The sequence below is a fragment of the Nyctereutes procyonoides genome, unplaced genomic scaffold, assembly GCF_905146905.1.
Source record: "Nyctereutes procyonoides isolate TBG_1078 unplaced genomic scaffold, NYPRO_anot_genome, whole genome shotgun sequence".
Lineage (NCBI taxonomy): Eukaryota > Metazoa > Chordata > Mammalia > Carnivora > Canidae > Nyctereutes > Nyctereutes procyonoides.
In genome coordinates this window covers 83211520-83225479 of record NW_026575146.1, presented here as the reverse complement: position 1 = coordinate 83225479, position 13960 = coordinate 83211520, and the positions used below count along the sequence as shown (strand labels likewise).

At 46.8% G+C, this 13960-nt stretch overlaps 1 protein-coding gene across 1 annotated transcript; it reads right to left on the bottom strand.

Annotated features, from left to right (window-relative positions):
- Positions 1-1923: 1923 nt before the first annotated feature.
- Positions 1924-5188, bottom strand: KRTDAP (keratinocyte differentiation associated protein). Its single transcript, XM_055311187.1, has 6 exons — positions 5063-5188; positions 3399-3437; positions 3270-3311; positions 3054-3098; positions 2362-2409; positions 1924-2087 (listed from the first exon to the last, which is right to left on the bottom strand). Exons 1-6 carry the CDS (start codon positions 5147-5149, stop codon positions 2049-2051), a joined length of 300 nt encoding a protein of 99 aa, XP_055167162.1. The 5' UTR covers positions 5150-5188; the 3' UTR covers positions 1924-2048.
- Between the last annotated feature and the right edge of the window lie 8772 nt (positions 5189-13960).

Genomic DNA, 13960 nt, shown 5'->3' with positions numbered 1-13960 from the left:
TGATCCCATGTATAAGTTGCTTCTCATTTATGTGTGTGCCTGTTATTTTTAGTTCACCAGAAGGAAGGGGTATAAGCAACATTTATATATCTTATTTGTCTAGTCTGGAAGCAGGAGCCAAGTAAAGGGGTTCAGAACATGCCACCCCAAAATACACTGCTTTTTGCATATTGATTATTTTAAGTTGAAGGCAATTGAGAAATAGCAGATGCAGGAAGGGCTCTCTGACCTTGCCCTTTCTACCTAAAAGCAAGTCATAAAATTTTCCTTGAGAATGGTGCCCTCCCTGTACCAGGAAGAGAAGACATTCTTATCAGCAGAGCCTGGGAGTCAAGTCCAGCCTGTACAAACAAACGTACTAGAATAACCCCTACCTGCCATTAGTTTCACCCATATATTTCCTAATCACTGTCCCACAACTTCTTGTCCCCAGTCTTGTCTTGCCCCCTTTGTCTTATCACATCCCCACAATCTGTCATCTGTTGCATACAAAAGACATATAAGCTTTTTATACATTTTACACCTTTTTATACCTTTTTAATGGCTCCTTTGAGTCTTCCTTTTCCCTCTGAAGACTCCTGTATACGTGTAAAAATATATTAAATAGGGACTCCTGGGTGGCTCAGTCAGTTAAGTGTCTGCCTTCAGCCCAGGTCATGATCCCAGGGTCCTGGGATTGAGCCCCATGCGGGGCTCAGTGAGGGGTCTGCTTCTTCCTCTCTCTGCCCCTCCCCCACCATGTTCTTGCACTCTCTCAAATAAATAAGAAAAATATCTAAATATGCATATATATAATAACTTTTTATGCTTTTCTCCTGTTAACCTGTCTTATATCAGTTTAATTCTTAGGCCAGCCACAGAATTTCAGAGAGTAGAAGGAAGTTTTTGCTTTCCTACACAAGTTTAATTTCCCTTTGTAGTCCACTTCCTCAAGTAAGCTATAGACCAGAGTTTGCAAACTCAGTCACTGATACAAGTCAAAAGGCACTGTAAATAAGTGACACTTGCCAAGGGGAATTTTACAGATCTCGAGACCACATCCTGTAAAGATGGCTTGGATTTAAGCCAGTCGCAAGTACATTGCCCTCTGATTTTCCCAATTTTCAAGAGAAACCGAAAATAATCCCAACTAAGTCAACATTTTAAGTACCCAGAGCAGACGCAGAGATTCTATGCAGGATACACGTGCAGAACTGAGATGGAATCCATTCCATGTTTCAAGACCTTTGCAGTAAATGAATGGATGGATGGATTGGTGAGGGAGTCCATAATGAATCTGGGTCATTGGGGCAGCTCTCTGGGGGCATCGAATGGGGGCATAGAAGGAACATTCGTGAGTACCTACTGTATGCCCAGCCCTGTGCAAGGGGCTTTACCTATCTTATCTCTTTTGACTTGCATAACAACACCACAGGGTATTTATTATCATTCTTGTTTATTTCCATGCTCGGTTCACAGATAAACAAATGGAGGCTTAGAATGGCCCAGGATCACATCACGAGTCTTCTTTATTTACAAGCTACCTAATTCTTAAAAAGGGATTTTAGATGATCTCATATGATTTCAGCTGGCTTCTGAGCCTTAGATTCCAGATAGCTCTCTTATACCACATTGCCCCCACCAAGGCAGTCAGGTTCTCAAAAGGCAGGTGGAGGGGAAGTACAAGTAATTGCTGGTTTGATTCCTTGAAGATCTTAGCAAACAACTCACAGTTTCATGCTCTTCAAGTACGTCAGCCAGTACTGAGGAACTAAGACACACAGCACCTCTTGCCATCTTGGTAAGCCCTCCCTACTTCCTCCTACGTCATTGCTACTACCTTCTCAGAATTCAAGATTTCTGCCTACCAGCCTTGGAGCTTACTTCATCCTCATTCCCTTCTAGAGCCCAGTGAGATAAGGACAGACACAGATACAGGAACTGTTAGGTTGGAAAACATTTTATTGGTGTTACTGAGCCCAGAGAGAGTAATTGTAAGCTGGTGATCAGATCCCACACCAGCCCCTCTTCCAGTGGGTGTCAGCAGTGCTCTGTCTTGAAGGGAACGGTCACTGGGCATCAGGAGTTGCACTTCTCAAACCCTTCAGCTGGAGGGAGAGAGGGTGTGATCACATTGGGGGACCCTTGGGGACAGGGAGCTGGAGTCCCCTGTGAGGAAGCCCAGGACAGCGTGAGGCAGTGATAGAAAGGAGTCTCTGCCTTGATCTGAGTTCTCATTCTCTAAATACAGCAGCTGAGACTTCCCTTAGTTTTAGTGAGAGGAAGGTTTGTCTTCTGTTACCCGTCCTCACCTTCCTCCCAGATCGTCTACTTCTTCCCTCACCCCCGACTTCTATCCTTCTACTGCCCACCGCCTCTTACCTTAGGAAAGGCATCCCAGTTGAGGAAAGGAAGTTTCCTTTTGATAGACTAAAAGAGAAAGAAAGAGCGAGAGTGATGTGTTACAGGTCAGGTGAGCATGGATCAGTAAACACTCAGTGAATGAGCTTTCCATAGTGGGGATGGTGTTATCACTTCTAATTACAGAAAGAACTAGTATTTCCTGAGCCCTCAATCTGTATCTGCCTTATACTAGCTGCTCTGTAGGCATGCTCTCATTGGTCTGCACAGCTACCTTTTGAGGTAGGTACTAGCAAGCCCGCATCAGAGACGAGGAAGCTGAGACTGAGGGACATTTGTGCGAGGACACGTAGTAAGAATGTGCAGTCGTGTGACACAGGCTCTAATGCCCCGCTGTCGCTGACTTTTCCTTCTAGTTGAAAGCCACCCAACTTAGGCCCTCAGTTTCTTCATAGATGATAAAGAAATGCAAACAAACACCTGTCTGGTTAAGTTCTGCCTATTTTGGAATTGACTCTGTGGCTCTGCTCCCCCACTGCCACATTAGGAAAATAGGCGTGGCCATGTCAGCCTCCTGAAGAAACTTCTGACCAGCAAGGTGATGACTTCCTCTGAGAACTCAGGAAAGAACCCAAAGGGCCAGAACTAGAATGTGTTGGCCCTACCCTGGAAAGACCGCAGTCAAGGAGAGGAAGGAGGGCCCATGCACTTACCTCAAAGAGGGCATGCCAGTTCAGGAATTCATCCGGCTTAAAAGCCTGTGGAGACAGAGAGACCAGGATAAGGTCAGTTCTAGAGGAGGACAGAGCTCAGCCCTCAGCCCCCTGGAAAAGATAAGGGCTTCATGGCAGCTCTGCAAGCTGTCTACTACAGCACTGGTCTTTACGGTGTGGATGTTTGGGGGGGCAGCGCTAGAGAATGGTACTTACGGAGCGCAACTTGTCGATGTTCAGGAATTGAGCGTTAAAGGCCTAGGCAAAGAGACGGGGTCTTAAGAGAGTGGCTTAGGGGCACAGGACAGGGCACAGACTCAGGCTAGAATGTGGGAGGGAGTTTACCTCAGGGCCTGCTGCATAATTACCAATGGTCGTTTCTTCCTGGAAAACGAAGGGGAGAAAGCCAAATGATCACATAATGGCTAGACCTTGTCCCAAAACCCTCTCTGCCAGGCCTGCCTTCCTCCACAGGCCAGGCCCCCATGGGGCCAGTCTACCATGTGGCCTCAGATAACATGCTCTATTCCAGTAAGACAGATGGTTGACAGATGTGCAAGGCAAAGAGGAAGGAACAGAGTGGTGTGCGTGAGACAGAAGCTAAAAGCCCAGGCCTGTCCGCGGTAGGCAGCAGGTGCAAGGGGTGGAGAAGAGAGGACTCCTCCCAAGAACATTGAGCCAGTGTTGCCATGCAGTTGACTTGGGATGTTTTTGAGACTCCTACGCTTAGCCCATAGAGCTGGGTGGGGGAGATTAGCACGCAGGTAGAAGCCAAGCTGCTGAGGTGCCCTGCCTGCCTTTAATTGATTGAGATTGGTTTGCTTTGTGACTTTATTGCGACCAAAGTCAGAGTCACCATTTTCCCTCCCCCACGTAGTAGCGCCCTTGGACCCCAATGCACCCCATCTTGTCACTCTCCCTGCTTGGCTTCATTGTCCCTTAGCTCTTCCTTTCCACTACAGAGGTCATAAATGGGTATCCTATAGGCTAGACCCAAATGTTTAGCTCTCATAGCAGTTTGGCTTGTTTTTTAATTTGAATAAAACATTTCTAATTAAAATACGTAAATCAGATTTCTTCTGGCTTCTCCTGAAAATTTAAAACCTCTGATCACACCAGCATGTTTTCCTGCTTAGTAGCAGTCAGATGGTATACAGACTGGGCGCCTGGGTGGTTCAGTCGGTTGAGCAGCTGACTTTAGGTCAGGTCATGATCCCAGAGTCCTGGGATCGAGTACCGCATTGGGCTCCCTGCTCAGTGGGGGTCCTGCTTCTCCCTCTCCCTGGTCCCTGCTCATTAGGCTCCCTGCTCAGCGGGGGTCCTGCTTCTCCCTCTCCCTGGTCCCTGCTCGTGCGCTCTCTCACTCTCTCTCAAATAAATAAATAAAATATTTTTTAAAAAGGTGATATACAGACTGTCCCTTTTTAGATTGGGCAGGTCCGCTCCATCTTCCCTGGGGCCCCACCAGCCCGCCTGCTCACTGACTTCACTTGCTTGGATCCCAAGCAATTGTGTATGTGATCCCATCTTAGACTTTTCAATCCAGCACGGACACTCTTCCCCAACCTTGGGAGAGAGAGGGCCCTCCTGCTTCCTCCTGGCTGGAGACTGCCTCCTAAGGATCCGTGCTATGGCTAGGCTCCAGAGACAGCAGGGAGCTTGCAGTCACCTGGAAGCCATTCCCTGGGAGTAGATGAAACACAGGTGAGGCTGAGCCCAGATGACTGACCTCAGCCCCTGTCTCCTCCCAGGATTCAGATGTCTAGCTTCCACCCACACTCTCAACCATCCTTTCCAGAAATAAAGCATCTCCATCTACATGTCTTCCTGGGAATGCTTTGTCTCCTTCCTTCTTTCTTCCCTTCCTCAGAGCCCCTACTTTTCATTCAGCCTCTGATAATCTCCAAAAACAGGAGCCACACACCCAGTAATGCATAGAAGGTAAAGGAATGAAGAAGGACTAAGTGAGACAATGGATAAAAGAAAGAGAATCCAGGTGATGTGCTCACCTCAGAACTCCCCAGGGAAGCCCCCTGAGCAGAGTGGAGCGCCAGAAGAGAGAGAAGAACCACAGCAGGAAGAACTGGGATCTTCATGGTGTCAAGTTTGGGGTGCTCTGAGGCGGGGCCTCACCGCTTGCCCTTTATATTCCCAGGGAGGTGGATGTGAGCAGAAATGGGGTCCCCACCCCACTGACTCACCCCCAGATCCCATCGCCCACCCCCGGGGCTCTGGGAAGGGGAGGTGTAGACTGTTCCCCACTTACCTTGGATTTCTCAATTCACATTCTGCCCCAGGCACTAGGAAGGTGAGATGGCAATGGGGTGCTTCATGCCAATGGAGCTGGGATGGAGACAGGTTGAACCTGTCCCTCCAAAGGACTGGCAGTGGCACCCAAGCAACCTCTGCTTTTGTCTTTATCTCTTTCCCTTATATCCTTCATTCTGCTCTCATAATTCTGGCTTTTCCCCACCCTTCCCAATTCTGTATAAACTCCTAGACTTCCATGCTCTGGCCTCAACCTGTCTTTCTGACTTGTTCTTTTTTTACTCCTTTGCATGTGACCCTACATTCTGGCCAAACTGGACTCCCTACCAAATATACCGTTCTTGGTCCTGCAAGCATCTTCCCTTGCTCTTGCTTATTCCTAAAATGCCCTTCTTGTCATCTCTAGTTCTCAGAACCCAACATCCATGTTGGATGAAGCTCCTTGATTTTTCCCATCATCCTTCACCCGCATTCCCCATACCCTTCCCTTCTTGGGGAATTGCCATAGCAATTCATTTATATCTCTGGCATTGTACCTGGGGTAACTCATGCTTTCTTCTTATTTCTCTCTTAGAATATGAAGTTCCTTGAAGCCAAGAACCAACTCTTAATCACCTTTATATGCCCCTACACCATGCATTATACAGATTACAGGCAGAGCCAGCCTTTGTTAGACGGGATAAGTTAGGGTTTGAGCATCCTTCCACCAAGTTGTACAGTTTCCTCCTTTGGGGCTGGACCCCTCCCCTTATCCAGCTGCCCATCTTTTACTCTTGGGTCTTCAGAGAGATGACTATCTTGAACTAAGAAGACAAGGACTAGAGAACATGCAGGGGAGAAAACAACAGACACACACACACACACACACACACACACACACAAAGGTCTTAAAGACAGCCCTTTAGGGACGCCTGGGTGGCTCAGTGGTTGAGCATCTGCTTTGGGCTCAGGTCGTGATCCTGCAGTCCCAGGATCGAGTCCCATGTCGGGCTTCCTGCATGGAGCCTGCTTCTCCCTCTGCCTGTGTCTCTGCCTCTCTCTGTGTGTCTCTCATGAATAATAAAAAAAAAAAAAGACAGCCCTTTGGAGATAGGATCTAGGTCCTGAACTTTGAGTGCCTTGTCCATTTCATCGAGCTTCTCCCGCCCCCTGTCCCATACCCCAACTTGGGAGTTGTATCACCACAAAGTGACAAAATCTCCTAATCAAGCCACCTTCTCTACAAGGTTCAGGTGAACCAGCCGGTTCCTGGTGTCATAGGGAGGTGCCAGAACATAGGCTGGCACTGCCAGGACAAAGCAAGACCTTATTTGAGAGCAGGCCTCTTTGCCCCAACCTGATGCAATGCACACAGATGGCAGGCCTGGGGTGGAAGAGCTAGATGGCACTCATGAACAATCTTCGGGAACCCCAGGAATTGGGGCTTCAGTTCCCATGATGCCCCCCCACCTCGGCCCCTCAATAGGCTCAGGAAATCTCTGTTTTTATAACAGTATCTCCTCCTTTGTAGAGGTACCTGAGGAGACAGGACTTGAAGAACACTCACTAAGTGCAGATAGCCAGGTGGCAGTGACTATCATGCATGGTTAGGCTGCTGGAGGAGACGAGTGAGAAGATGCTTGAGGTGGGTGGAGTGCCTCTCAAAAGGTTTTCTGGAGGATACAAGTTTTTAATGTGTAATGGATTCTTATTAATTAGTTAACAGTGACTGAAGGAGCTCATTAACCACCACTCAGCATAGGGTCAATAGGGTCAACTCTGGGAGCAGAGAGAATGAAGAATGGACAAAAGAGAACTGATATTGTATAGTCAACTCCCATTAGGCATGCTCATGGAGGAGCACCTTGGCATGGGTGACCCAAAGCAACAGATGAGCCAAACACCACCATCTGTTTAGCTGTAGAGTTCTTTTGTAACACATTGACTTCCCAGTGTTTTCCTCTCCACCTAATTAATGCTAATGCTTCTAATAACGTTAGCCAATGTATTGATGGCTTATTATGTGACAGGCCTTGTGCTGAGTGCTCTAAATGAATGATCTCATTGAAATAGCACAGTGATTCTGTGAGGTAGGTACTATAATTATCCACATTCTACAGGTAGGGGAACCATGGCACATAGAGGTTAAGTAACTCACCCAAGGTCAGTCACAGCCAGTGTGTGGCAAGGCTGGCATGAGTACCCCAGCATTCCAGGGCCTGCACCTAGATTTGCTCCTGTGCTGTGCTGTGGAGTTGTGTCCCATAAAGGACCTCACCAGCCCACAACACCTTGCATGAATTGGACCCATGCCCTGAGAGTAGGGGGGCAGGCTGCATTTAGCCCCCGTTAGTCCCCTCACCTCGTGTCCCTTCGAGGAATGCAGCCTACACAGCCGTAGATGGCAGCTCCCAAGCATACGTGCATTACTTTCAGTGAGTTAACCTGTACACTCTTGGTAAAATGAACACAGAAAATTAAGAGAGTAATGGCCCTCAATGAGCGTATGCCCCAGAATGAACCTGCGATTGCCTCGGACTCCAGGTACCTCTTGGGGTAGGTGTAAAATGCCTCTGAACACAGTGTGCACAACCAAAGAAATCCATTCTCTTGCTGGAGAAGAAAACTGTCTATGCTGGGCAGCTTTGTTTCCTTTTGGTACCTTCCTGATGGATCTTCAAGGGCAGTTTTGGCTTTACATGATTTATGCTGTAAGTGCCATCTTTAGAATGTAGTGTCCCTGTCCTGCCTCAGTGGGTTTGTATTTCCTGGGTGCTCAGTGTCCCATGGTTGGGCAAGTGGGGGAAGAAAGGGGTAAGGGATTCTCACAGTCCCAGCAATTTGGGTGGTGGGTGGCTAAGAATCGCTGGATTTCAGCATTGCTTTGGATGCATCACATAGGGTTAATGGTGTCAGGCAGAGCCACACTGCCTGGCTCTGCATCAGTCCATCTCCAAGTCCAGTTGCTCTTCTAGTTTCCTCTTCCTCTTTGAGAATACCAGTAAACCCCTGTTTTCCCACAGGCCTACCCCCACCCCACCCCATATCTGCCAGAACTTGAGTGTAGGTAGGAGGCAAAGCCCAGCCCTGATTGCTACATTACAGACACACCTAGGGGCTGGGATCCAGCCTCCTGGCTTCAGAAAGGAAACGTGGGATCTGAAGGGATGCACACTGGGGCCATGGAATATTGGTGAATACCTAGGTGAAAAGCCTAAAATCTTTGAAGAGAAAGGGAGCTGGGGTATGGAGTACTGGGAGGCAGAATTTGGGACATGCATGTCCCTTCCTTTCCTGCGCCTCTGCCAATGTTACTATCACACCCAAGAAAGCAGCCACGTTGTCCAGCAGGTCTGGTTTCTTCCTTTGCCACCCACCTTTTGTTCCCGTGTAGCTTTTGCTCATTAAACTTCTCCCAGGAAGACTTCCTGGATCAATCCCACTTAATCCTGATTCCTCTTCCCATTCTCTGTTCACAAACACTGAGCAGCCACTTTGGCTCTTGGCACTGGGAATTCAAGATGGATCAGGTACCTGTCCTGTGGAGCTTATGTTCAGGCGGAGAAGACATATCATAATCTAATTTAAAAATTAGGAAACAAGATAACTTCAGAGAATGACAAGTTCTGAGGAGAAAATAAAACAGTGGCGATATGATTGCAATCAGGTCAGTATCCTTGGTTCAACTGGCTTGAGGGTGGATATTTTAATATAAACCTAAAGCAGTTAAAGCTCCAGTCTTCTGAAGACATTGAGTTGCAGGGACAGGTGGCAGCAGTGTTCCTTGAAAGCTTCTCCCAGCAGTTCTGGGTTGACAGGGGAGAGGAAGGCCAGAACCCAATCATCCCCAAACCATGGTGAGCAGTTGGGATTTGTGGAGGATTCTGAGGATGGATCCTTCCTGGATGTCATGGAAGAATGGATTTTAGGGAAAAATGAAAGTCAGAGGCTGCTTCAGAGCCCCAGGAAGGAGAAAGGGACATCCTACCCTTTTATTAGAGGGTCCTTTGCACCAGAGGGCCTTTGCCTGCTTCAGATGACACTTTGAACTTTAAAGGGCTGCTTTGAGCCTTTTGGACCAGAAAAACCCTGAGAGTCTAGAACCATGTTGACCACCTCAGCTTCTCCCTCATCCCTCAGGGACTGACTCCAGGAGACTTGAGTCTAGCTCTTTCTGATTCATCACCCACACTCCAGGAAGCCAGCTGTCAGTCAGCCAAAGAATTGAGCATCTTGCCCTGGGAGAGCTGGGTTCTCCTCCCTGTGGCTTCCAGGAGGTACTGCAAGGCGCCCTCCCTACACAGTTGAAATCCAAGATGAGGACAGACACCCCGTGGAGATATTACAGATTGAGTTCCAGACCACCACAATAAAGCAAATATTGCAATAAAATAAGTTAAATGAATTTATTTATTTTTAATATATTTTTAAGGAATTGTTTATTTGAGAGAGAGAGAGAGCAAGAGCACCTGCTTGTGCAGAGGGAGGGGCTGAGGGAGAGGGAGAAAGAACCCTCAAGCCGGCTCCCCGCTCAGTGCAGAGACTAATGTGGGGCTCAGTCTCACAACTGGACTGGAGCCCAATGCAGGGCTTGATACCAGGACCCCGAGATCATGATCTGAGCCAAAACCAAGAGTCAGACACTCAACTGAGCCACCCAGGCACCCCTTTATTGATTGAGTGAGTGAGTGTACGTGCATGTGTGCATGAGCCCAGGGGTGAGGGGCAGAGGAAGAGGGAAAGCGAGAACCTCAAGCAGGCCCCACACTCAGCACAGAGACAAATATGGGGCTCAATCTCACAACCTGAGTACCTGACCTGAGCCAAAATTAAGAGTCAGATCCTCAACCAACTGAGCCACCCAGGCACCCCATTGAGTCAAATGAATTTTGTGGTTTCCCAATGCACCTAAAAATTATGTTTACACTATTCTGTAGTCTAGTAAGTGTGTAATAGCATTATGCCTTAAAAAAAAAACAAAATACTTATCTTAGTTTAAAAAATACTTTATTGGGATCCCTGGGTGGCGCAGCGGTTTGGTGCCTGCCTTTGGCCCAGGGCGCGATCCTGGAGACCGGGATCGAGTCCCACGTCGGGCTCCCGGTGCATGGAGCCTGCTTCTCCCTCTGCCTATGTCTCTGCGCCCCTCTCTCTCTCTCCCTCTGTGACTATCATAAATAAATAAATAAATAAAATTTTAAAAAAAATAAATAAAAAATAAAAAATACTTTATTGCTGGGATCCCTGGGTGGTTCAGCAGTTGAGCATCTGCCCTCAGCTCAGGGCGTGATCCTGGAGTCCAGGGATCGAGTCCGACATCGGGCTCCCTGCATGGAGCCTGCTTCTCCCTCTGCCTGTGTCTCTGCCTCTCTCTCGCTGTGTGTGTCTCTCATGAATAAATAAATAAAACCTTAAAAAAGAAATTAAGTTATAAAAAAGAAAAACTTTATTGCTAAAGAATGCTAACCATCAAGTGAGCTTTCGGCAAAGTGTAATGTTTTTGCTGCTGGAGGGTCTCACCTTGATGTCAATGGCTGCTGACTGATAGGGTGGTGGTTGCTGAAAGCTGGGGTGACTGTGGCAGTTTCTTAAGACAAAATGAAGTTTGATGCATCAGATGACTTCCTTTCTGAACAATTTCTCTCTAGCATGTGATGCTATTGGATAGCATTTTACCCACAGTAGAACTCCCTTCAGAATTGGAGTCAGGCCTCTCAAATTCTGCTGCTGCTTTTATCAACTAAATCCATGACAAATTCTAAATCTTTTGTTGTCGTTTCAACAATCTTCACAGCATCTTCACCAGGAGTAGATTTTATCTCATGAAACCATTTTCTTGGGATGTCTGGGTGGCTCAGTGGTTGAGTGTCTGCCTTTGGCTCAGGGCGTGACCCCGGAGTCCCAGGATCCAGTCCCACATCAGGCTTCCTTGCTTGGAGCCTGCTTCTCCCTCTGCCTATCTCTCTGCCTCTCTCTCTCTCTCTCTCTCTCTCTCACACACACACACACACACACAAATAAATAAAATCTTAAAAAAAAAACCACTTTCTTCGCTCATTCATAAGAAGCAGCTCCTCATCTCTTCAGTTTGATCATGAAGCAATTCAGCATGCAGCAATTCAGTCCCACGTTCAGGCCCTCTTGTTGTTTCCACCACATCTGCAGTGACATCCTCCACTGAAGTCCTGAGCCCCTCAAAGTCATCGAGGGGCTTTGGTCTTTCTTGGTCAGCTTCTTCCAAATCCCTGTACTCCTTGATATTTTAACATCTTCTGACGAATCACAGACATTCTTAATGGCATCAAGAACAGTGAATCTCTTCCAAGAGGTTTTCAGTTTATTTTGCTCATCAGAGGAACCACTATCTCTCGCAGCTATTGCCTTATAAAATATATTTCTTAAATAATAAGCTTTGAAAGTTACAATGACTCCTTGATCCATGAGCTGCAGAATTGAATGGTACCAGTGGGCATGAAAACATGAATCTCAGGACGCCTGGGGGGCTCAGTGGTTGAGCATCTGCCTTTGGCTCAGGGCATGATCCCAGGGTCCTGGGATCAAGTCCCGCATAAGGCTCCCTGCCTGGAGCCTGCTTCTCCCTCTGCCTCTGTCTCTGCCTCTGTCTCTCTGTATCTCTTATGAATAAATAAAATCTTAAAAAAAAAGACATGAATCTCATCCATCTCCATCAGAGCTCTTAGGTGACCAGGTACATTGTCTGTGAACAGTATTTTGAAAGGAATATCTCTCTCTCTCTCTCTCTCTCTCTCTCCCCCCCCCCCTCTCTCTCTCTTTTTCCTGAGCAGTAGATCTCAGCCTGGAATTTGAAGTTGTGAAGTCAGGCATTGACTTATCACTAGCTATGAAAGTCCTAGATGGTGTGTCCTTCCAATAGAGAAGGAAAATCTATATTTTAAAATCTATTTGAAAATCTAATGCTTAAGTGTAGCTGCCTTCATGAATTATCTTAGCTAGATCGTCTGGGTAACTTGCTGCTGCTTCTACATTAGCACTTGCTGCTTCAGCTTGCACTTTTCTGTGCTGGAGATGGCTTCTTTTCTTAGACCTCATGAACCCACCTCTGCTAGCTTCCAACTTTTCTTCTGCAGCTTCCTCACCTCTCTCAGCCTTCACAGAATTGAAGAGCCAGGGCCTTGCTCTGGATCAGGCTTTGGCTTAAGGGAATGTTGTAGCTCGTTTGAACAGAAATTTTCTCCATATCAGCAACAAGACTGCTCTCTGATTGATCATGTGCTTACTAAAGTAGAACTTTTCATTTCTATCAAGTACTTTTTCTTTGCATTCACAAATGGCTAACTAGAGCAAGAGGCCTAGGTTTTAGTCCATCTCAGCTTTTAACATGCCTTCCTTACTAAGCTTGGTCATTTCTGACTTTTGATTTTTTTTTAAAGATTTTCATCTATTTATTTGAGAGAGAGAGAGAGCAAGAGAGGGCACAAGCAGGGGGCAGAGGGAGAGGGACAAGCAGACTCCCTCTCCAGGGAGGGAGTCCAACATGGGACTCGATCCCAGGACCCCAAGATCATGACCTGAGCCGAAGGCAGTTGATTAACCAACTAAGCCACCCAGGCACCCCTAGCTTTTGATTTAAAGTGAGAGACATGTAACTCTTCCTTTCACTTGAATACTTAGAGGCCAGTGTAGGGTTATTAATTGGCCTAATTTCTTTTCTTCCTTTTTTTTTTTTTAAGATTTATCTATTTATTCCAGAGTGAGGGGAGGAGCAAAGGGAGAGAGAATCCTTTTGTTTTTATTTTTTTTTATTTTTTTATAAATTTATTTTTTATTGGTGTTCAACTTGCCAACATACAAATAACACCCAGTGCTCATCCCCTCAAGTGCCCACCACAGTGCCCGTCACCCAGTCACCCCCACCCCCCGCCCACCTCCGCTTTTTTTTTTAATAAATTAATTTTTTTGGGTGTTCAATTTACCAACATACAGAATAACACCCAGTGCTCATCCCGTCAAGTGTCCCCCTCAGTGCCCGTCACCCATTCACCCCCACCCCCCGCCCTCCTCCCCCTCCACCACCCCTAGTTCATTTCCCAGAGTTAGAAGTCTTTGTGTTAGGGAGAGAGAATCCTAAGCAGACTCTCTACTGAGCTTAGAGGCCAACATGGGGCTCAATCCCACAACTCCAAGATTAGGACCCAAGCCAAAACCAAGAGTAGTATGCTTAACTGGCTATACCACACAGGCACCCCAATTGGCCTAATTTCAATATTGTTGTCTTAGGGAATAGAAAGACCCAAGGAGAGGAGTCAGACAGGAGAATAGCCAGTCAGTAGAGTAGTCAACGCACCCCTACTTTTAGGATTTATGGATTAAGTTTGCTGTCTTATATAGGTGCGGTTTGTGGTGCCCCACAGTAATTAATAATAGTAACATCAAACATCAGTGATCGCAGATCACCGTAACAAATATCAGAATAATGAAAGAGTTTGAAATGTTGACAGAATTACCAAATGTAACACAGAGGCATGAAGTGAGCAAATACTATTGGAAAACTGGTTCCAGGAGACTTGCTTGATGCAAAGTTGCCACAAACCTTCAATTTGTAAAAATGTAATATCTGCAAAATGCAATAGAGCAGAGCAGGATACAAGGAGGTGTGTCTATAAAGTGGTGGCCCCAAT